This window comes from Pithys albifrons, chromosome 4, assembly GCF_047495875.1.
Source record: "Pithys albifrons albifrons isolate INPA30051 chromosome 4, PitAlb_v1, whole genome shotgun sequence".
NCBI lineage: Eukaryota > Metazoa > Chordata > Aves > Passeriformes > Thamnophilidae > Pithys > Pithys albifrons.
In genome coordinates this window covers 3,843,216-3,868,856 of record NC_092461.1, presented here as the reverse complement: position 1 = coordinate 3,868,856, position 25,641 = coordinate 3,843,216, and the positions used below count along the sequence as shown (strand labels likewise).

Genomic DNA, 25,641 nt, shown 5'->3' with positions numbered 1-25,641 from the left:
TGCAGGCCCAGTACTGGATTTCAAAGCAGACACAAACCTGCTTTTTTTGAACTGGCTGACCTCAGGCATTCTGGAAACATAAACAGCAGCATCTCAGCCTCCAGCACAGATCATGTTCCCAGGTTTTTAAGGGTCCCAGGCACCCCCAGTCAATGTGCTGGAAGGTAAACCTGACCTAGTTTAAAACAAAAGTTTCTAAAGCATTTCAAGTCTGCCCTACACTGAGTACAAGCTAAACACACTCTTTCAAGTGCAATGAGCATACCTGGCATACTGAGCATCAATTTGAGGCAAATAACAGCTAAACAACATGCTTTTATATACAATTCCCTGGTCTATGCAAGAGGTAGAAAGAGAATTCCAAGAAAAACATCAGTTGTCCAGTAAATATCTATCTACAGCTAATCACTCCACTTAAATCATGAATTACGTTTCTGTATTAAATTTATTTTGAAATCTAAACCAAACAAGAATCAAATTACAGCTCTGAGCCAGGCACTCAAGAGTCATTAGTTATTACTGGGCTGTAATTCTAATTACACTGGTTCTCTCCATACCTGCACAGATCCACCTCTCTGGAATATCTTCCCTGAAGGACAAAGAAGGAGGTGCAGCCACAGAGTATTTTAAAACACTTCAGAACAGGATGTCATCCTTGGTCACTGGGACGTGCTGTACCTCAGCCTTCTGAAGCCTCATTCACCTGAAAATTTATGCTATTAATAAAGTATAATTACATTTCTAGTAAAGCCCCTACCACCCACCATCCAGCAAAGTAACATTCAGTACATTCACCTCACCAACACCTCCAAGCAGTAACTAGTTACATACAGAAACATATTTAAATTACAGGTAAGTATATTTACCTTTCTTCAGGAGTTAGATTTACTTCTGCAAAAGCAAGAGAGCACACTGTGCAATCAAAACACTGCAGCTGGCTGACAAGAAACACTTTGGACATGATCACACCACCACTAGGTGTCTTCATTCCACCTGTATTTATTGAAAAATATTTACATGTTGGTCACCATGCCTTAATAGCATCTTTACACAGACAGCTTAATGAAGAACATCACACTAGGATGGGGGGTATAATGTCTTTTCAAATGCCTTTTTTTCCTCCCCAAGCTGTCACAAAGAGAGTTCTCAGGCTGAGTGTGCTGGAGTCCCACAGTGCGTGCGCCACAGATCCACAGCTTTGCTGACAATGGCATCAGTGTTGTCTTGGGGAATCTGCAAAAGATCAGGAAAAGATGCCTGGTCAGAGCACTTCAGTTGGGCTGTTTGGTTTAAAATAAAGATTTTGAATTTCCAGTCCAGATTTTCTCTCTTTAGAAAAAAGCAAATGAAACCAGAATTCCATCTCCCTGCCCTACCATCCCTCAATCCTACACACACCACGTTACCTGCAGGTTTTGGACAAAAAGCTTTTATTTCTAAAATGGTAAGGTTGCTACCCAGACATGTCACACTTCACACATCCCTGAGTGGACAGCAGGCAGAACTCACACTGGCCATCCATGACCACAAACACATCTCCTCTAACCAACCTGGCCCACACTGGGACTGCAGCCCTGCTGGGATGCTCATGACTGTTCAGGGTCAGGTTCATGATCCCAACCTCAAACCAAGAGAAAACACACCTTGAGTCCACAGACTTGCACTCAGGCAAGAAGGGAAAAAAGCTGCCAGAAATCAATCCCTCTAAGGAGCTTCCAGAAAAATTAACCTAACCTCAATTGTACTTACTTTCACAGAAAAACCCTTTAGTATCACAAGGAATACTGTCAGTTCTGTTCAAACATAGATAATACATTCCCCAAGCCTAGAAATAATTTTATTCTATGAAAGCCTTCCCTCCTGCCAGAAAAAATTATTATTCTCATTGCTGTGCATTCACCTTTGTACCACTCCCCTATTCTCAGCAAGTAATGCAATATCTCATGGTACATCTGCAACAGGCAAACAACTAAGGCTGAAACACACTTTAACAAAAGCACAACAAAGTACTTACATTTTCCAAAAATTGTGTGATCTTTTCTGCAGTATTCAGTGCTATTATCTTCATTTTAAAGGTTAATAATATCTCCACAGCAACAAAAACGAGAATCTTGCAGGACCCACTAATAACTTTGTCCCAAACCCTGCAAGAAAGTGAAAAGGAATCACTAAACATTATTGCAGTGCTTTTCTGCTTATTTATCTGCTAGAACAGCCTTCATACAATCACCTCTTTCCAGATTATTTTTCTGAGTAACAGCAGTGTATTGAATTATTTGGGTCAGGATAAATAAAAGGCACTTTATCAACTCCTAAATTGGTGCAGAGCAGAGGGATGGGCAGTAATTGGAATGTACTGATATGGTGTGTTGGTGCTTAGAAATTGAACTGTTTATAAGCTCAAGCACAAAAAGCAAATATTGCTTTAATAGCCTGAACTGTAATAACTGCTCTGCAGTGCAGGGTAAAGGTGAGAATCCTTCTGAGTGCAAAAAAAAAAAAAAGAGAGAAATGAACTTCATTAGAATGGCTAATAAAGATACTCTTCAAACAGAGGGATATAATACTGAACTGCTACATCTTAAACAGCTAAATATTCCAGGTCACTGCTGTATGAGATACAAATATGACCTATCAACAGGATACAATCCATGATATTTAGGCAACAGGAACAACCATTAGGTCTTCCAATCCATCCCACTGTGCAGACTCAGAATCAACTAAGCACTCCCACCACTTGTAGGAAACCACACCTGGACCTCACAGTTTTAAGAAAAAGCTCCAAAGGCTTCAGCAACAGAACCTGGATGAATATTAAAATGATCCTTACTACCAAAACAGCCCACAACAATTTGAAATCATCCTCCATCCAGCAGCTCTCTCTCAGGCCCAGCTCAACAGACTCAGGATGAAAAGGTTATCCAAAACCAGTGTGAAACCATCTGTCAGATGGCAGCTTTTATGGGCTTGCATTATTTTTAGTACTTGAAGAGCAGTGTCAGAAAGACTTTCTGTTTATTACAGATCTTGCTCCTTTCTGGGCACTTGTTCTGAGTACTCCAAATAAAATCATGGGGGACAAAGATCACATACTACTCTCTGGAATTTCTGAATATAGTCACATTTTCTGCAGCCCACCTATAAATTTGGATCTATGGGGGTGCTGCATCCAAACACAACTCCATTTCTGTATGACCTCTTCAGCCCAGAGTGCCAGCAGAGCACAACACAGGCATGACCCACACTTTGACAGCTCAACTGAAGTGCAAATATCACAATTTTAAACAAGGAGTTAAGAAGTGACAGCCAAGGCAGGAGTCAATAAGATGATGAAGGGACTGAGGTATCTCCCCTATGAGGAAAGACTGAGAGAGCTGGGACTTTGCCTGGAGAAGAGAAGAATCTGGAGAACCTCATCAGTGCATAGAAATACCTGCAGGGAGAGCACAAAAAGGACAGAGCCAGGCCCTTCCCAGTCATGCCCAGTGAAGGGCCCTGAGGCAACGAGAACAAACTGGAACACAGGAGGTTCCCTCTGACCATCAGGAAACACTTTTTCAGCTGTGAGGGTGACCAAGCACTGACACAGGTTGCCCAGAGAGGTGAAGTTGTCTCTCTCCTGGGCAATGGCTCTGGGTGTCCCTGATGGAGCAGGAGCACTGGCTGGACCAGATGCCCTCCAGAGGTCCCTGTCAACCTCAACCTTTCCATGATTTTTCAGTAACTCCTTTGTAACTCCTAATGTGGAAGGTTTGCTGCTGCTACACAGGGCTTATTTTTCACACTGTAACTCAACTCCACTCCTTATCAGTTTCTTAACCTCCTAATCCCATAAATTTTTTGACACTGTTTCCACCAGTTCTCCATTCATCAAAAATGTAGACTAGATTTTAACTTATAACAAAGAAAGAAGGAAAAGAATATGTAAAATCCTCAGGACTACTCTTAAAAAAGAAACAAACAAATTCCACATGGCCAGATGGGGGAAAAAAAGGCTCCACTTCCCCCTTTGCAATTTAGTTTTAATTCCCTGTCTTGCTATGGTTAAAAAATGAGTATAAGTTCCATATGGACAGGAACAACACATAATCCAAGATCAAAACCTTACTGTTTCCTTTGTGGTTCAAACATCCCAGGACAAATGATCACTGTAAATACTACACTGATGATGAAGTCAGGTTTGGAAGCTTTGAGCAAGGATATGAGAAAACTGAGGTAAGAGGCCTGTTCCATACTGTACAGGTCATCTCTGTGTCCTTCTACAGCATTTTCCTTCCCAAACACACCTGTTTAGAACCCAAGAACAGCCTCCCTGTGTGTTTCATGCACATCAGAACTGTAATTACGAGTTGCAATTACAAAGAGCAGCAGACTCCAAAACCAGGAAATAATTCTAAAAGTTCATATTAAAGTCACATTAATTCAAAAATGGAGGAATGACTGTGCAACACTGCAGAAAAGAGTCAGCACCTTGTCATTACCAGCAGAGCCAGAAGAATAACACAAACTGACTCAAAAATGGAAAAAACCCACAACAGATTATCAGCAGAACAGAAACATGATGCAACTGTGCCCATAGCCCTACCCAGGCATGCTGAAAAAGAAGGAATATGCTAAATTCCCCGTGTTTGTGTGGCTCTCCTCCTCTGTGAAGTGTAACCACCCAATTAACTGCAGCAGTGCTCCTGTAGGTATTTGTCCAACAGTGAAACAGCAGCGACAACACAAGGGAAAATAAAAAGAAACAGAAAGCTCTGAAGGGGAAGAGCATGCCAGGGATTATGCAAATGAAACATTTACTTTTCACTGAGCTTTTTCTGTAGACAAGCTGTGACACACTCAGTGTGCACCTGTGTGTGAAGGGATGCCATGCTCCAGGCAGTTCCTGAGGCTCCCACACCACCCACAGTGCAGGACACAGGAGGCATCACAGCATTGCTGCTCCCTCCTCTGCTGAAAGGAAAGAGATTGAGGGGCTGGAGCGGGGCCAGAGAAGAGCAACGAGGCTGGAGAAGGGACTGGAGCACAAGTGCTGTGGGGAGAGGCTGAGGGAGCTGGGGGTGTTTAGCCTGGAGAAGAGGAGGCTCAGAGGTGGCCTCAGCACTGTCTGGAACTGCCTGAAGGGAAGTTCTGGCCAGGTGGGGTTGGTCTCTTCTCCCAGGCACTCAGCAATAGGACAAGGGGGCACGATGGGCTCAAGCTCTGCCAGGGGAAATTGAAGTTGGAGATCAGAGAAAAATTCTTTGCAGAGAGAGTGCTCAGGCATTGGAATGGGCTGCCCAGAGAGGGGGTGGATTCCCCATCCCTGGAGGTTTTTCAACTGAGATTGGCCGTGGCACTGAGTGCCATGATCTGGTAAAGGGACTGGAGTTGGACCAATGGTTGGACTTGATGATCTCTGAGGTCTTTTCCAACCCAATCCATTCTATGATTCTGTGATTACCATTAATCTCACAGTTCTTCCCCTATGCTGCAGAGTAAGCACACGCAGCTCTTCCCCCTGGTTCTGGTCCTCCAATCATCCAGGCCAGAGATATCTAAAAAGAAACAATCCTTCCTCCTCTGCCTGCCCTTCTGGGTGTCCTTCCAGTGGTAACTGGGCGTGGAGGGACACAATGAGGTTTGCACAAATCTCATCTTTATGTCATGATCTCATCATGATCTTGTGCCCATCCATTTACAGAGCTGGGAAGCATCTCAGTTCCTTACACAAAGGTAAACTGAATTCAGTTTCTCAGCAGTAGTAACCCACATGCCCATTTTTATTCCCTCCCACTCCATAGAAAATGTAAGGCACTCTTCATATTTCTGTTGTTTCTATTAACTAATTACTTCTATTTTTACAACTAGATGTCAATTATGCAGGACATGGACATCACAGATGTAAAAATATAGAAACCACATATTAATACATGAGGCAGTGTCAGTTGGAAAGTGGTAAATTTTAGGAGAATGACCAAATACTTTGCCACTAACAAGTTGCCAGAGTCCAATAACCAAAACAGCACCCTGCCAATGCCAAGCCTTCAGTGTGGAATACAAACATGAGTCAGGGGCATGTTATGTGACTGGCATCACAAATGCCTGGCTCATTCACAATTCCAGCTGCAAAGCTGCAGTGCTGGTGTTGTGGCTGCATCATCTGGGGTGACACTGCTGGACTGAGCTGTGCCATTTGGGCTGTAAAAATCCATCCACAGATGGAACACCAGCCTTGAAGGGCAGGGATTTCTATTTGAGGGCTCACACAGCACCACTGGAAAGCTGCTGCAGAAATTGTGCAAACAGAGGTGAGTATGAAAATAAAATAACTACACAGTCAAGTTCTCTGCCTGTTTCAGAAACAAGGACACCTCTCTGTCCCTCTCAAACCTGTGCTACAGTTCATATTCCTGTCTGTATTCCAGGTGGGATGCAGAGTCTGAAATGGCCAGTCTGCTCCTCTCTTTTACCAGTGTGGCACCTTAAAGTTTAAGGAGCTTCCTGCACAGTATGTTCACTTTATTAGGGCACACAAAGACACTGCACAAGCTCAAAGGAAACATTTGTAAATAAAACCTGTCTATATACATTTTCCAAGCTCATTTAAACTAAACTGATACATAAATTTTACCTATGGTGTGACTAGAAGTGTGCTAGGAAAGAGTATTTATATTGAATGGCAATGCCTGCCAGGAGTTTAAGCTGGAATTGTGTAACTTCATCCCACCATTCCCAGAGAAAATTCCTGCACAGCATAAACAAGACTTGTACACCTTAGAGGGGAAAAAAAAAGGAAACCATGAAATTTGGATTTAGCTGCCTGACAGAGAAGACTACAATTTTTAGAAAGCAATCAACATCCCCAAGAAATACAGTGCTAAATCATAAATTAAATTAAATCATAAAAGACTGTCTCAGATAATCTCTCACTTGCAAAAAGAGTAAGTAAAATTCACAGGAGAATTGGAGGCCTGTTTTGAAATCTCAGCAGTTCCAAGACTGCCATTTGGATACATTTCAGATAAGCATTGGGGCTTCTAGATTCTAATCCAAGCTGAGTCTCCAAGCATTAATTAAGTTCATCTGTCACATGCTACCCATGAAGTGTGTTATTTCCTTAGTGAATAAGGCCATTATGGTTACAACTGAATAATTCAGAAACCTACAGTGCCAAGAAAAAGTGCACTTTTATCATGTTCCCACAAGAACTGTTGGGAAAAAGAATTGTTCTGCCATCAGAAAAATCAACATTAAAATTTGGTTTTACTCCAGAGTGATACAAAAAGCCAATATTTTGACCTCTTCCATTGGGAAGTGTTTAAAAATTCCAGGTAATCAAAATATTCTACTTCAGTAAGGTCAAATGAATGCTAAACATGCACACTGACTACATAAAATATTTTATGTGAATAAACTGATTCAAAATGGTAGAAATTTGAAACTAAAGATTCTGAAAAGATGAAATAAGAAATCAAAATTCTTCATCTAGAGTTTTTCTTTTACACTATCAAGATGACACAGCTCTATAAAATGTTCTATTTTCTGTAGCCATAAAAGGAGTAAAAGCTTTCAAGCACCACCACACAGAGATGACTATTCTGGAGCCCAAAGGTGCTTGATGAGAAGAACTTGCCATGTAAAGATCTACTACCAAATATTTCCATTTTGGTTAAAAATGGTTTTTTTCCCCTCAAACACATTCATGCCAAGAGTAAAACATCCAGAACCTCAAAGACCATGGTCCAACAAGACCCAAGAGCATGATTTCTAATCTTACAGCTTTTCCTCTAAAACTCTGTAAGGGCAAATAAAACATTTTTTAAAAAGCCATTTCTCACTTTTCTTCATGAAACATACAGTTCCAGATAAATTCATTAATTAGATTATGACCAACTTTACCACCATGAAAGCATTTTATACAGAGTGATTCACAAAGCCCTGTTTCCATGATGGTTCCTACACTACTGAAGCCCTGGAAGTGATTCCCTTGAAGTAAAACTTCTCTTGAACCTTATTATTTCTCTAAGTTTTCAGGCTGTTGAAGATGAAACCAAACCATTGTTTTCTTTGTGCCACGTCCTGTTCAGCCATTAACAACTCCTATTAATGCAGAAAGATGATGTTTCTCTACATCCAGTTTGAATTTCCTTCTTTCCCAGAGTTCTCAGGCAGCAGAACTAGAGAAATAACACAAGCCTCATTTCCAAAGCCCTTCAGTGAAATGCCAGGCACAGGAATTTTGGCCTTGTAAAAACATTAAGTGTGTAACAGAATCCCAGACTGTTCTGAGTTGGGAGGGACCCACAAGGATCAGAGTCCAACTCTTCAGTCAATGGCCCACACAGGGGATTGAACCCTTGACCTTGGCATTATTACAGCCAAGTTTTAACCAACTGAGCTCATCTCAGGGTCTTAAAAGAATCAGCTGGTGGACTTAAGTGCATTCTTTTTTAATTGCAATGGGTGAAATGATCACACAGAGATTGATTATCCTGCATCAATAATAATGGGAATTAAATTCAATTTCATAATTTCCAAGACAGCAACAAACACCAAAATCTTACAAAAAAAGTACAGAAAGCTCTTTGCCTGCAAGGAATGACAAAAAGCTAAAAGCACCATGAAGTTACAAATAAAAAGAAAGGAAAGAGAACTTGCCTCTGTAAACTGGACTCAGGTAAACATCCTGCAAAACACTTTTTAAACCAAAGATCATAAGGGAGTTTGCTGATTGCAGAACATGCTTTCAGATGCATCAGGAGCCTGTTGTCTTCAATGTTCAAATACTGCTCCAGAACTTTGGGCTGAGAAAGGATTGGAAAGTTTTAGGCAACTCACATCAGAAAACTTTCATAATTAATGCACACTGTAATGGCTTAGAAATTCAATTGGCATAAAACAACAAAATAAAATAAAATAAAAATAATATATTAGCATTGTTGTAACTGTTCATAAGTGTGTTACTGACTTTGGCAATTAATTAATAAGGTGTTTAACTAAACAAACAACCTCAGCTTCCTTAAATTGCTGACCACTAGCAGAACTTCCAATATATGCAGTATTCCCTAATCCAAGGAGTCTTGGAGAGCTCAAGGCAATGCAGAGATTAAACATCCACTAATTACTGTTACCTTCACAAGTAAAATTGAGTTTCATTCACCTCAAACCTGATCACCTCAGCACACATCAAAAAAAATCCACACTCAATGCAGCAAAACCCAGAAAATTAATTCTGAAAGTAAATCCCTGTGCAACCCATTAAAAGCTGGGCATTGATTTATTGCTTAAAAATCCCAAAGTACTGGGAAGCACAAACATGTGGATAATTTTCTCATCTTATTTAAATTTTAATGCAACAACACATATTTTCATAAATTCAGGAGTACCTTTATGCTTTTTGTCTTAGTTAAGTAAACAGTTAATGACTTCAGCTGTCACAGGGAGCAAACACTTCCTTTGTCCATGTTCTCACTTGGTATATTGTTTATACTCCAAAAATAAATTAGGGAGGGAGGTACTTTGCAGTCTTATGCAGTAGGAGTACACAATTTCTTTAAAAATACACATTTCCTTTAAAAATACTCCTTTTTGCTCTGAAAAGAATTAAAGAAATTGGTAGAGCTGAATGTATCACCTCCAGGCACAGGAGCTAAGTTTAAAAACTGTATCTTGTTCCAAAAGCATAACAAAGAATGGGCAGGCATCATTTCCTGCAACAAATTTTCACTGTGTGCTTGCCAGGGCATTGACACTCTGATACTTTTTCTCTATAATCAAATTTGAATTTTATAAATCAGTAAGACAGAAATTTAAAATTAATACTCCATGACAGCATTTAAATGATCAATGCTAAAACTACTCCACTTTTTATTATAACTTAATTTGCAACATAAAGATGTAATAAACTGCTCCATTTATAAAGCAAAACAATTGTGCTTTGTCTGTCACCCAATGAGCAGTCTGAAAGTACCAGACATACACCCAGATGTTCTTAATTTTGTAACATTTTTAATTGTTTAAAATAAAAGAAATACTTAAGTGATCAATTTGTGAGAAATATAATTTGCCTAGATACAATACAACCTTTAGACAACCTAAAAAGGAAAGAAGATGTAACTAAAAATTACCTTGTAGCAAACAAAAAGAATTTCTAAGGTTGGGTTTAACAGTGTCCTACAGGAAGGCACCATCACAACCCAAACAGCTGGTGGAACAGAATCCAAGGGTGTCACCTCTGACACTGCAGTTGTCTCCATGTATTAATGCTTTCCATGACTTCCCCTCCTCACAAAAGGGGCAAAAAGAAGTGTTTTTTCCTTACCAGCTGTTGTAATGAATCTTTGTGCTTGCTGTTCAGCTGATTCACAAAGCAGCTGACAAGCCAATAGCATTCTATGGGATCCTCCACCATCTCCTCCATTGCTTTAGCAATAGCAAGGAACACTTCATCTTCAGGTTCCTGGGAAACAGAGCCAAAAAAAGGGAGCTATACAGAAATACTGGAGTATTTTAATTTAAATTATTCTTATATTCCTTTTCTCTGCTCTTTGGAAAAACAAATGGATAGCAACGTACACAAGGAGCTGTTCTGATATTCATCAATAAGACACTGAGCAGCAGCTGCATTATGATGACACAGTTATTAAAGCAGAGCAAATAAGACTTGTCATGATTTTAAAACCAAAACACACAACAGGAGCTTGAAAAAATTTGTTTCAAACTTCTGAACTTTCTCAAATGAGACAATACTACATTCTAACATAGTAGTGACAATTCTACTTATATGGACCACATTTTCATAGAATCATAGAATCATGTGGGTTGGAAAAGACCTCCAAGATGATCAAATCCAACCTTAATCCAACCCCACTTTGGTTACCAGATCATGGCACTCAGTGCCATGTCCAGTCTCACCTTAAAAACCTCCAGGGTCGGAGAATCCACCCCCTCTCTGGGCAGCCCATTCCAATGCCTGAGCACTCCCTCTGGAAAGAACTTCCTGATATCCAACCTAAACCTACTCTGGCAGACCTTGAGCCCGTGACCTCTTGTCCTGCTGTTGGTTGCCTGGGAGAAGAGACCAATCCCCACCTGACTAGAACTTCACTTCAGGGAGTTTCAAACAGTGCTGAGGTCACCTCTGAGCCTCCTCTTCTCCAGGCTAAACACCCCCAGCTCCCTCAGCCTCTCCCCACAGCACTTGTGCTCCAGTCCCTTCTCCAGCCTCGTTGCTCTTCTCTGGCCCCGCTCCAGCCCCTCAATCTCTTTCCTCAACTGAGGGGCCCAGAACTGAACACAACACTCAAGGTGTGGCCTCCCCAAGGCAGAGTCCAGGGGAAGGGTCACTGCCCTGGGCCTGCTGGCCATGCTAGTTTGGATCCAGGCCAGGATCCCATTGGCCTTCTTGCCCACCTGGGCACACTGTTGGCTCCTGTTGAGCCTCCTGTCCCTCAGTTCCCCCAGGTCCCTCTGCCTGGCTGCTCTCCAGCCACTCTGTGCCCAGCCTGGAGCGCTGCAGGGGGTTGGGGTGGCCAAAGGGCAGGACCTGCACTTGGCTTTGTTGAACTTCATCCCACTGTAATCAGCCCATCTCTCTATGTTATGATGACAGACAGTTATTAAAGCAGAGCAAATAAAACTTGTCATGATTTTAAAACCAAAACACACAACAGGAGCTTGAAAACGTTTGTTTCCAAGTTCTGAACTTTCTCAAATGAGACAATACTACATTCTAACATGGCAGTGACAATTCTACTTATATGGACCACATTTTCATGCTGCACAGCAGTAGAATTTTTATCCTGTTGGTTGCTATGGGCCAAATGGGCCCTGAAACACCTTTGTCATGGATGTTACAGATACTGAGAACAACAATGTATACCTGCCTTCAACATACAGAAAATCATGTGTTTTGAGATAAACTTTCCAGAGACAAATACCTTTCCCAGGTGATGAGTATCTTGTTTCCCACAATCCATGGGATGGGCACAGACTGCTGTAATGCACCCATATCCCTGCTTAAAGTCCCTGCTTTCAGATTGCACAAAACCTTTACCAGACTTCTGTTTGTTACTCAAACATTTCAAAATATTTAGATCAATTCAAAAATCCTTATACTTCCTCTGCCTCCACAATAAAACACCTGCACTATATTAAGCAGTAACCTCTTTTAAGCTTAAGGGGACAGTTGGATTGAAAACAGGCTGGCATAAACAGAAGAAATGCTTTGTGCAGCAAAAGAAACCCAAGTTACAGCACTAATAATTGGGGCTCTGCTAACCATCACCTCTATGACAGCCCATCACAGCCCTGAGAGCAGCCAGTGCTGACAAAACACTTGCTCAGAAGGCAACACTGCTCTAGAAGGGAGGAATTTTCAGCCCACTGGATCACACACCAAGATCAAGGAAATTTCTCCACAGGAAACTTGCTGGATGGCCACATTCCTAGCCAAAGGCAAGGGCATGAAAACATTCTCTCTCCTCTCACAAGAGAATGCTGTATGTAATCCTCCAGATCAAAATATTACTGAATTTTCCATATTAACTTTAAGATTTTTCTTTTAAGTTCTTTTGTCAAATTTTGTGATTACAGCTGAAAGATAACTAAGCTGGGCTACAGTGAACTTTGCTAAATTAATATTAAATATGGGATAAAAGCCACTGCAGGAAGCCCCGTGGTTCCTCTCATCACATCCTCTTTGATAGTGGCTTATACACAAGATCCACACATTGTTTTTCTCATCACTCCACTGGCTCACAACCAAATCAACACTCTTTGTGAGTACACTGAAAACTGCAGAGTATGGGCACTACCTGACAGAAGCCCTGATTAGTTCAGACTAACATAAAAAGGAGGTCTGAACATTAGTCTAGATTTTAAAACAAATAATTTCAATATATGATGCAATTTGGATTAGATCACAGCTTGTACTGGCTCTGATTTATCCTTGTTCCAGGACATGTAGGAATCCATGAGCTCCCTAAGATTATGTCATTTTCATTTCAGTGCACTGGAGTAGAAAAAGCTTTGAAAGCTTGCAGGCAAAATACACAAAAGAGATTCTAAGGCATAAAATCTTACATAAGTATGTGGCAATGCATTCTCAATACATGGCTTGGAGGATGTCATGCCAGAAATGGATGGATGAAGAAAATACACCAGCCACTGAGAATGCTTTAACAACTGATGTTTTTAATGTGGTTTAAATTTACTAAATGTAAAAACTGCAGTCATTGCTTCTTCTTCCCATAAACCCCTGCCAGGCCAGGGGGCTGGGAGAAGGACAGTGACCTCGTATTTCCTGTAACCCCCTCCCATTGAATGTAAATCCCCTTACTCCTATTGGCACAAATCCAGACTTCCCTCTCGTCCCTTACTGGTGAATTTGTATCCCTCCCAAGTCCATATAAACCTGAACCCCTGATCAAACTTCCTCTTTGTTCCTGCCTTTGCTGGTGGTCCCTGTGTGTCCTTTCTGGGGGTTCTCAGAGACCACATGGTCGGGGTGAGCAGAGAGCACACACTACTCCTGGGTTAATGGACTGATAATCCAGGACCAGGAGAAGTTCCATATCATTGCAGATTCCTTCAGCACACAGCATAACGAGGCTACAAGAAACCAACCCTCATACAAGTACTTAGGAGAAGAAAAAGAAAAAAGCACTTTGAGTAAAATTTCTTGGTTTATGCAAGTACTTCTCTATTTTCCACCCACCTTCCTTGGTCTATCTATGTGCTTCTGTGTTCAGTTTCTCATTTATAGTGTGAAGCCCAATAAAATATAGTATTTAAAATGACAACTGACCAGTGGAAAGGCCAAGTTTCGGGGCAGTTTTCCCGACTCCAGCTGATGAATGCGCAGGAAAACATCCCCCTGAGGGGTGGAATCGTTTATGAAGCGCATCACACGGAGCGCGTGGTGCACGTCCCAGAACTGCTCCCTGCGGTACTTCATCACCAGGGCATGGGAGTCGTGGTGAGGAGGAATAATTCCTAAGGAAAAATATTAAAAAAAAGGCAAAAAAATATAAGCAATTTAAAGAGAAATCTTATTTGTTGCTTGTTTAAATTTATCTGGTTTTTAGTGCAGTTATAGCTGGGCATTTGTGCTCATCTTCCATTTATTTTGAAAACAAAGTAGGTGCAGAATGATTTTTTATACACATTAATCACTTCACCACCAGGCAAGTCTTTACTCACTGTATCATGGATTAAATCTCTCTAAAACAACATTCAGAAGCAAAATCAATCACACAGGTTGAATGAGCCACAGATTAAAACTTAGGAATACCACACAGGCACTTTGCAAGGTAACATTTTTTACATTCTTAGCACAAAGCAAATATTTCTTCTAGTTTCCTAAGAGAAAAAAAAAATTAAAAAGAAATAAAATTTTTTAAGTAGAAAGGTAGAGAAAACTAAACTGCATGTCCATTTCATTTGATCCTTCCCCTTACTCAAGGCTCAATGCACTGATGTTCACAACACAACTGCCCCAGGCTTCAACAGGAATAAAAAATTCCACTCCCATGTCACTACTGGAGCACTATATTCCTGAGTGCACAAACCCAAGGGAACAAAGTATACTTCAAAAATCAGTTTGAAACAATCTACCTGCTGCTTTTATCTCTCATTTTAAGAAAAAAATATTCCTGCCAAGTGTTCAACCACGAAATGGCTGAGCTTCATAACAAGCACATCAGACAGAAAATCATCTTTCCTTTTCCAACTGCAAACCTGTCTGCATTTCAAAAGCTGGGGCAGAGCAAGACATTTTTCATGTTATGCCAAAAAAGAGTCAACATCATGTCTTTGTGCACACACACTGCCAGCTGCTCTCCTCACACACAGAAGACAACCTTAGGCAGAAAGAAAAGAAGCTTAAACAACACAGGGATGTCTGAAACCATCAGGAGTCACACCTGAACAGGAAATTAACGGAGACACCGCTGACATACCAGGCAACCTGGGACAGCATCAAGCCTTGGTGTGTGTCTGACATAAGAAGCCCATCCTGTCAGTAAAATCTTCTTAAACTATTTATTTAGAGGCCATGAAACACCTTCCACTAAAAATGGACTAGGCTATTGTTTTTAGGAAGAGATATTTTGCATCCCTTCTTGATACCAGTATTTCTAACAAGTGTTAGCACTGAGATAGAGCTGAAGAAAGTCCCTGTACACCTCTGTTCACCAAAGGAGTGTAAGAATGACAGCATGGATGCTGAAAGAGAAAAGAGACCAAAAAACCCCTAGTTTTGTGAAATTTCTAATATTGCTTTTTAAAATGTTGTTTGCACAGCAAGGCTGCTAAACAGCATGAAGTGCTGAGTCACTTTGTTCTGGTAGAGACCATCTAGAAATTATAGAAACCAGCATAGCACAGATTAGGAGTCATCCATTAAACATTTCAATAGGATAAAATGGTAAAGATCCAAGATTTTGCAGAGTTAGAGCCCAGGTTTTACAAGTATGACAGGTCATGTCACTGAACAAAGAAAAGGCAGAAGTCCAACAGTGATGAAGGTGCTTCAAGACCACCCCGAGGGATGAAGTCAAGAGACCACCACCCAAATTCGAAGCCAAAAGGAAAGCTCTGCCCAAGATTTCACCCAGTCATTAATATAGAAATTAGAAGGTGTTAACTATGAACTTAAAGACTATAAATGGCTTATTTTACACAAAAAATTTAGGCAAGTTTTGCCCAGTATGAACGTTGTCAGTAAATACTTTGCTGCTATTAGAATACAAAACTTTCTCTTAGCAGTTCTTTTTTATGGCATTTTTCGTTATCAGATGCTTGAAATCAGAATATTTGGACTTGGAAGGGACCCACAAGGATCACTGAGTACAACTCTTGGTCCTGCACAGGACCACCCCAACAAATTACACATGTACAGGACCACCCCAACAAATTACACATGTCTGAGAGCATTGCCAAAACACTTGATGCCTAAGAGGTTTTTGGATTTTTCATAGATTTTAGAAGTACTTGTAACTGTAGTAAAATGTAAATTTAGTGTGCTAGTATTTCTAGCAGCTTAAGTTCAATGTTTATACCTGCCTAACCCCTAGCACATATCAGTAGCTTAAATTCTTTTAGTTATTTAGTCTTGTTTCCAAGATAAAGAGCTGAAGGATCCGAAGGCCTGCAGAAAAGACATAAACGTAAGTCAACCACCTTGAGTCTAAGAACACTGAAAGAACTCCAGGAGCCTGAGGAAGAGGAGGAATGATGAAGAGGAGGATCTCACTGACCCCAGACTCAAATCTTAAGGGGGTGGAAGAAGGGTGGGACCGGGGCAGGGCAGGGCTGGACCAAGAGATGTGTGAACTGTGGATTGGATAGACCGTAATACAGAACCCACAGAAACCGGAGCTCAGGAGGTGCACGTACCATCACATATTCCTGTGGGCACCTGGCCTGATATTAAAGGACTTTCATTTTTTATCTTATCCCACATTAACTTGGCTCAGAGTCCTGCTTTGTTGGGGTCTCTCGTGGCATCACACCCCTTGACCTCTGGCAGGGTTGGTGCCATGGCCATTCCCCCAGGGAGCCCATCCCAGTGCCCTGAGTGAAGCTGCTGTTCCCAATATCTACCTTACACCTCCCCTGGCACAGCTTCGTGGGGTAAAATGAATCACTCTGGGGTTAAAACACAAAATCCTTTTAAAAATCAATATAATTTTCCATGCAGTTAACTCAGCAGGTGTTTTGTGTTACCACAGGATTCATCTAAAACAATCATAGATCAACCACTGGCTCTGCAGAGAGCCAGTTTGGCAGAGATTGTATTTTTCTATTATAATTTTGAAGTATCTTGTACTGAGTCACTTGTCCAAACCTCCCAGGGTGTATTTCCTACCACTAATATTGTAAAGGATTCTGACTACTTCACCAGAGCCCAGGGTATAATAATCTTTTTAATGGCAAAAGCTTTAAAGTGGAACTTTATCAAGTAGAATTACTCTGTCAGTTCAATGATCAATGCCAAGAACGTCAAGTTTTATAATCAGATCTTGCACCTTTTGTGCACAGTTCATTTATTACCTTTGCCAGAAAAAGGCTCACAAATTCAAATAATCAGGAATATGCAGCCCCAATTTTAAATTGTAGAAAACCAGAGAGAAAAAAAATGGAAGAAAAAAATTTAAAATCATTTTAAAAACTCAACTTTCTCATACATTATTTTAAACTCCAGGCAATGTAGTGGATTATGGGAACAAAGAAAGGAAATAAAAGACATTGTTCAACAGCAAATACAACTCAAAGTCAGAAGCAAAACCAGAGAAAAACAAGATTTTGTGGAGCACAAAGCTTCTCTTTAGATTAAACCTGCATTTCATGTCTTGCCCAGTTTAAAATTAATCACAGCTTTACTGCAATTCAATTGTTATTTCAGGAACAGAACTGATTATCATATCAGGTATCAGTGACTTCTTATAATCCACATTTCCAATTCATTTCATAAATTTAGCTCAAGAGTGTTACAAAGTGAAATATAGAAACACACCTTTCCAGGAAGACTTCAGCAAAGTCCTCAAAAACTCTGCATGGAATATGGTTTTATAATTGTTAATCCAAGGTGGATACAAAAGGAGGCTGAATATGCATCAGCAGGGAAGGTAGGGCAGAATAATGTCATTATGACTTTAAAAAAATACACCTACATTTTATGTTATATTGTCTACATTTTATAATATAGATATAATACATTTGATACATATTAAATGTCTACATTTTATGTTATATTTCATACCTAGGAGCACTTTCCACACCAGGATACGGTACATGGAGGGGAGAGGAAACCTTTGACTGAATGTGCAAAGCTTCTCAATATCTGGAGAGAAATAAAAAGAAAAACAATTTCAAGATAAACTTAAATAGAAATAGTTTTGCATCTCTGATATAGCTGAGCATGACAAATCTTTAGTTGCAGATTGAAATCCTCCCTTTTATTGTGTATTATCAATAAATGCTTTCACCACTTCAACTGAGAACAGAATGTGCTTATAAACTGCAACAATTTTGAAAAATAAATATCCTTGCTTGATTTCCAGTAAAACTCCTGTAAGTTTCATCTGAAAGAAACTGCATCATTTTTACAGGTGTTTTGTAAATCATGTCACCCTCAAAACAATTAAGGGCTTTTTTTTAAAGGGACAACATTTATTTTTCTATTCAGTTACAGATGTGGGACCTGAGGAACCAACAGGAGTAACAAAATCTTCATTGTTTTGAAGTTAGATGGAATGAGCAGCAGGAAACAATGCTTAAAATTGCTTTCACTAAAAAAAAATTTAGTTTCTACAGCACAAAGAATGAGAGAAGGAAAAAAAGAAAGAAGCAAGCTGGCAAATCTTTAATAGTTTTAAAATCAGACTTTCAGATTTTTGAAACTAATAACTGAGAGAGCGAAAAACTAAACTGAGTATTAGCACCTAACATTTTTTATTGCTCCCTCCCCAGCCCCAAATCACCCAGAAAGAGAGGAAATAATGAAATCAACTTGCCCAAACGATCATCTTTTAACAGGATTTCCAGGGATTTCTTCTCTTCAACTCCACGAAATCCGACCTTCTCATAATACACCGAGCGGAAGTTCCTCTGAGAGTCGTCAGCCATGGCCGAGCCCTTGGGAGAGACAGGAATTCTCCTCAGTCCTCCAGGAATAGTGTGCTAAGGCCAAGAACTTGTGCACACTGATCAAATCAACTGCCTGTGTCTCTGTCATAGCAACACACCCTACAGAGCATTAAAATCTTCCAGGATTTTTTCATCATATGTTAACACAGAGAACCATTAAAATAATTTAATTTAAAATAATTTAATAATTAAAATAATTTTATAATTAAAATAATCTAATCCAGTACTTTTGCACCCTGATCAAATCAACTCCCTGTGTCTCCGTAGTATCAACACACCCTACAGAGCATTAAAATCTTCCAGGATTTTTTCATCATATGCGAACACAATCGCTAAAATAATTAAATCTAAAATAATTTAATAATTAAAATAATTTAATAATTAAAATAATTTTATAATTAAAATAATTTAATAATTAAAATAATTTAATAAAGTACTTTTGCACACTGATCAAATCAACTGCCTGTGTCTCTGTAGTATCAACACACCCTACAGAACAATAAGATCTTCCAGGATTTTTTTTATCATATGTGAACACAATCGCTAAAATAATTTAATCTAAAATAATTTAATAATTAAAATAATCTAATCCAGTACTTTTGCACCCTGATCAAATCAACTCCCTGTGTCTCCGTAGTATCAACACACCCTACAGAGCATTAAAATCTTCCAGGATTTTTTTCATCATATGTGATCACAATCACTAAAATAATTTAATAATAAAATTAATTTAATTATTAAAATAATTTTATCAAATACTTTTGCACACTGATCAAATCAACTGCCTGTGTCTCCGTAGTATCAACACACCCTACAGAACATGAAAATCTTCCAGGATTTTTTTCATCATATGTGATCACAATCACTAAAATAATTTAATAATAAAATTAATTTAATTATTAAAATAATTTTATCAAATACTTTTGCACACTGATCAAATCAACTGCCTGTGTCTCCACAGTATCAACACACCCTACAGAACATGAAAATCTTCCAGGATTTTTTTTCATCATATGTTAACACACACAATCAATACAATAAATTTAATCTAAACTAATTTAATAATTAAAATAATTTAATCAAGTACTTTTGCACACTAATCAAATCAACTGCCTGTGTCTCCATACTATCAACACACCCTACAGAACATTAAAATCTTCCAGGATTTTTTTCATCATACGTTAACACAGAAAATCATTAAAATAATTTAATTTAAAATAATTTAAAAATTAAAATAATTTAATAATTAAAATAATTTAATCAAGTATTTTTGCACACCAATCAAATCAACTGCCTGTGTCTCCACAGTATCAACACACCCTACAGAACATGAAAATCTTCCAGGATTTTTTTTCATCATATGTTAACACACACAATCATTACAATAAATTGAATCTAAAATAATTTAATAATTAAAATAATTTAATCAAGTATTTTTGCACACCAATCAAATCAACTCCCTGTGTCTCCACAGTATCAACACACCCTACAGAACATTAAAATCTTCCAGGACTTTTTTCATCATATGTTAACACACACAATCATTACAATAAATTTAATCTAAAATAATTTAATAATTAAAATAATTTAATAATTAAAATAATCTAATCCAGTACATTTGCACACTGATCAAATCAATTGCCTGTGTCTCTGTAGTATCAACACACTCTACAGAACATTAAAATCTTCCAGGATTTTTTTCATCATACGTTAACACAGAAAATCATTAAAATAATTTAATTTAAAATAATTTAATAATTAAAATAATTTAATAATTAAAATAATCTAATCCAGTACTTTTGCACACTGATCAAATCAAACCCTGTGTCTCTGCAGTATCAACACACTCTACAGAGCATTAAGATCTTCCAGGTTTTTTTTCATCATATGTGAACACAATCGCTAAAATAATTTAATCTAAAGTAATTTAATAATTAAAATAATTTAATCAAGTATTTTTGCACACTGATCAAATCAACTCCCTGTGTCTCCACAGTATCAACACACCCTACAGAACATTAAAATCTTCCAGCATTTTTTTCATCATATGTTAACACACACAATCATTACAATAAATTGAATCCAAAATACTTTAGTAATTAAAATAATTTAATAACTAAAATAATTTAATCAAGAACTTTTGCACGCTGATCAAATCAACTGCCTGTGTCTCTGTCATTTCAACACACTCTACAGAACATTAAAATCTTCCAGGTTTTTTTTCATCATACGTTAACACAGAAAATCATTAAAATAATTTAATTTAAAATAATTTAATCTAAAATAATTTAATAATTAAAATAATTTAATCAAGTATTTTTGCACACCAATCAAATCAACTCCCTGTGTCTCCACAGTATCAACACACCCTACAGAACATGAAAATCTTCCAGGATTTTTTTCATCATATGTTAACACACACAATCATTACAATAAATTTAATCTAAAATACTTTAGTAATTAAAATAATTTAATAACTAAAATAATTTAATCAAGTATTTTTGAACACTGATAAAATTAACTGCCTGGGTCTCCATAGTATCAACACACCCTACAGAACATGAAAACCTTCCAGGATTTTTTTCATCATATGTTAACACACACAATCACTAAAATAGTTTAATCTAAAATACTTTAATAATTAAAATAATTTAATGAAGTATTTTTGCACACTGATCAAATCAACTGCCTGTGTTTCTGTAGTATCAACACACCCTACAGAACATGAAAATCCTCCAGGATTTTTTTCATCATATGTGATCACAATCACTAAATTAATTTAATCTAAAATAATTTAATAATAAAATTAATTTAATTATTAAAATAATTTTATCAAATACTTTTGCACACTGATCAAATCAACTGCCTGTGCCTCTGTAGTATCAACACACCCTACAGAACATTAAAATCTTCCAGGACGTTTTTCATCATATGTTAACACAGAAAATCATTTAAAAAATTTAATTTAAAATAATTTAATAATAAAAATAATTTAATCAAGTATTTTTGCACACTGATCAAATTAACTCCCTGTGTCTCTGTCATATCAACACACCCTACAGAACATGAAAATCTTCCAGGATTTTTTTCATCCTATGCAAACACAATCATTAAAATAATTTGATCTAATTTTAAAGAAATCAACTTTCTGAACAAAACACAGTGATTCTTTCAAAACTGTTTCCATAATAAATTATGATACTTTTGAAAGAGTTTGAAAATAAGTTTGCTGGAGAGACACTTGGTCTTTTACATCTTGGTCTTTCACATCTTGGTGTTTCACATTGTACCATTTCAAAACCAAAATAAAAAACACAGTTAAGAGTCTGACAAAATTTTGGCTACAAAACCCCTACCCAAGTACAACTGTTACTCAGGTAAGTCAAATTATTATGTTTTATACTCACCACAAGCAAGGACAAGCCAATTTTGGCCTCAGTGGCACAGGGTGACAAGGAAAGAGCTTCTGAAGTTGCAAACATTAATTAGATGTTCATTGTTATCAGCTGCTGTAACAGCCACAGCCTCGAGCTTGTTATTCCAGCACTGCAAAGAAATAAATGTCTCATCCCTGCAGTGGAAAAAATGGTAAATTCCAGTGAGTGTTTCATGTTTCATGATAACTGTAAAGGACATTTCTGGTCAGTTCAACTTTCTGAATGTCAAATCTCTCTCCTCTGCAGGAGAAAAGTTCAGTTTCGTAACCCAAAAGACTAAAACCAACCTTAACTTTGATGTGCAGTGACAGCAGCCAAAAATAATAAGTTCTGGGCAAAAACAGTAAGTTTTGAGTGAGCAGCAATGGGTGAGTGATGCATGTGAAGCTTTTCTGGACAAACTCTTCCTTTCCTTGCAGAACCAGGGAGCACATCAAGAGCAAAGCACTTGTGGATATAAACCAAGGCCACGATTTTGCTAAGAATGGACACGTTTAAATTTGCATATTTGTGTTTCAAACTGGGTCTGTTTTTAGAGCTTTGCAGGATCAGGGCCAGGACCAGATAGAAAAATACAAAACTAGCAAACAACTGAATTAAATATTATGCCAAAAACAGGGGAAAAAAAAGAAATATGACTTGCAAGACATGTCAGTCCTGCACTATCCTACCAAAATAACTGTGATGTTCATATATTCTGTATATAAGGGTGCAGTGATCCCAGTGGTCACTATTCACATTGTAGCCACGTCTAAAAGCAGACTTATGGTGCTATACTCAAATATTTTTTCATTTTCTGAGATTTTCATTCACATCTTCAGGCCTTTAAAATCTGAATTTAATATGTGCCATTTATTAAAATAACAAACAGACCACCTTTAGCCTGTACCACTTGTGGAAAGTTGACAGGAGTCATAGCATGGGAAAAATATAAATAATCTGAAAATTAGCAGCACTATCCATTAGAATGGAATGTTATTTTAATTATTTTAATCTACCACCATAACAGCAGGGAGTTTTATTCACTCAGTGGTAAAAAAAGGCGGAACATCGTCCCCTTCTCACTCACAATTCAGGACATGCTTTTTCACCTCAGGCAAACCAGCAGGGCTCCAACACTCATATGTGTCTCCAACTGACTGGAAAGAGGAAGGGGAGACCCAAATCCCCAGCGTGCAACTATAACTCCTCCTGTCTTCAATTAATGCATTTTCGGCCTTATGGTGCAGCCGCCACACAGGCCGCGGCTGAGGCGCCTCACGCCAGCCTCTCGCAGGCCCTGCCAGCGGCTCCCGTACCTCGGGCCTCCCCTGCGGGCCTCCCTCACATTCCCGTTAGGAAACTCGGTCACAGCCGGACACAGGACCAATGTTTTCCGCAAGGAAACTGAACGGCGAGCGGAGACAACCAGGACAACTCCGGCCCCTCCGCGGCCCCACGGCGGGGGAAGGCGGCGCATGCGCGGGGCGGGGCCGGCGGGGCCGGGCGGCGCATGCGCGGGGCGCGGCGGGCAGAGCCATGAGGGGACATGGAGGGGACATTGTGGGGATGTTGCGGGGACATTTGCGGTCGCTTTGTGCGGGTTGTCGCGTCCTGGCGTGGGCTCTCCCCGTGTTTCCCTGTGTCCCCAGGCACCCATGCACCCCTCAGAGCCGCCTGAGGCCGCGCCGCGTTGTTCGCTGCAACGCCTGTGCCTTTGGGCCCATCCCATCGCTCGAAGTGGTCTCTGGGAAGCGCCGCGCATTTTCCAATCCCGAGTTCCTCTGGGTGATCTGCCCAAAGGACTGGGGATCCTAAATGCTTCATACACACCCTGCCGCCCAAAACAAATAAAAGAACCTTGATATCGCTGTTGAAAGCCTCAAAAATCATAGAATCGATTGGGTTGGAAAAGACCACCCAGATCATCAAGTCCAACCCTTGGGCCAACTCCAGTCCCTTTACCAGATCATGGCACTCAGTGCCACGGCCAATCTCAGTTGAAAAACCTCCAGGGATGGGGAATCCACCCCCTCTCTGGGCAGCCCATTCCAATGCCTGAGCATTCTCTGTGGAAAGTTTTTTTCCTGATCTCCAAGTTCAATTTCCCCTGGCAGAGCTTGAGCCCATCGTGCCCCCTTGTCCTATTGCTGAGTGCCTGGGAGAAGAGACCAACCCCCACCTGGCCAGAACTTCCCTTCAGGCAGTTCCAGACAGTGCTGAGGTCACCTCTGAGCCTCCTCTTCTCCAGGCTAAACACCCCCAGCTCCCTCAGCCTCTCCCCACAGCACTTGTGCTCCAGTCCCTTCTCCAGCCTCGTTGCTCTTTTCTGGACCTGCTCCAGCCCCTCAATATCTTTCCTGTCCCCTTGTCCCACCCCTTGTTACCTGGAGAAGCAGCCAACCTCTGCCTGGCTACAACCTCCTTTGTAGAAAGCAATAAGGTCACCCCTGAGCCTGCTTTTCTCCAGACTAAACAGCTCCCTCAGCCACAGCACTTGTGCTCCACATCCTTCCCCAGCTCCATTCCCTTCTCCAGATCTGTTCCAGCAGCTCAATGTCCTTCCTGAACTGAGGGGCCCAGAACTGGGCACAGCACTCGAGGTGTGGCGAGTCCAGGGAAAAGACCAGACAGCTGCTCCTTTCAAAAGCACAGAACATCCCTTTGGTTTAATGCTGTTTGTTGGGTAACCACAAGGCCCGGCAAATATGTTTCTTGAAGTAATTCTGCACGGCAGCAGGTGGCAGGCTGGTTCCATTTTGCTCGTTTTAGGTTTCTTTAACTCCAATATATCTTTTATCGATAGATGGCACTGGTCTCTGCGTGAGATCTGTTTGGTGGTGTTGGGAGCTAACCAGTATGACAAGGTTCAGGAAACAGCTACTGAAATTAAATCTTTAATAAATTTTATAATTTTTAATAATTTCTGGCCTCATCAGGATCATAAATCACAGAATCATAGAATGGATTGGGTTGGAAAAGACCTCCCAGATCATCAAGTCCAACCCTTGGTCCAACTCCAGTCCCTTTACCAGATCATGGCACTCAGTGCCACGGCCAAGCTCAGTGTAAAAACCTCCAGGGATGGGGAATCCACCCCCTCTCTGGGCAGCCCATTCCAATCCCTGAGCACTCTCTCTGCAAAGAATTTCTTTCTGATCTCCAACTTCAATTTCCCCTGGCAGAGCTTGAGCCCATCGTGCCCCCTTGTCCTATTGCTGAGTGCCTGGGATGTGTCACATCACTATAGTGGTGCTCTGACAAAGGCTGAAGTCCAGCACGATTGATTTGAGCACTGATTTATTGTACAGCAGATATAGAATGTTAACAACTATCCCATCACTAAAAATTCGTACTCAGAAAAATGGTCTGGAAGATTCAGCTGCATAAAAATACAGCATAAAAACAATATTTGTCCTGAAATTAGTGTGCTCCCCACAGTAAAGTTTCTAAATCTCATATATAGAAAGCTGCTTAATCATGTTATTTACAGACAGAGGTTTTCTTGATGGAGCCTGTAAACAGTTTCTAACATAATAGGTTATAGTGGAATCAGTTGGAAATATGACATAAATACTTGGGTTAATGGGAA

The 25,641-nt window shown here is 39.6% G+C and overlaps 1 protein-coding gene across 4 annotated transcripts; it reads right to left on the bottom strand.

Annotated features, from left to right (window-relative positions):
- Positions 1-983: 983 nt before the first annotated feature.
- On the bottom strand, positions 984-23,532 carry TBC1D7 (TBC1 domain family member 7). Of its 4 annotated transcripts, none has more exons than XM_071552964.1 (9): positions 23,140-23,532; positions 22,041-22,204; positions 18,501-18,621; positions 17,747-17,827; positions 13,790-13,977; positions 10,304-10,441; positions 8,641-8,786; positions 2,015-2,144; positions 984-1,233 (listed from the first exon to the last, which is right to left on the bottom strand). In XM_071552964.1, exons 2-9 carry the CDS (start codon positions 22,113-22,115, stop codon positions 1,147-1,149), a joined length of 966 nt encoding a protein of 321 aa, XP_071409065.1. In that variant the 5' UTR covers positions 22,116-22,204; positions 23,140-23,532; the 3' UTR covers positions 984-1,146. The 4 variants fall into 4 exon arrangements, with proteins under 4 accessions (XP_071409065.1, XP_071409067.1, XP_071409066.1 ...); XM_071552966.1 differs by having other exon boundaries at positions 23,162-23,532; XM_071552965.1 differs by having other exon boundaries at positions 23,369-23,532.
- Between the last annotated feature and the right edge of the window lie 2,109 nt (positions 23,533-25,641).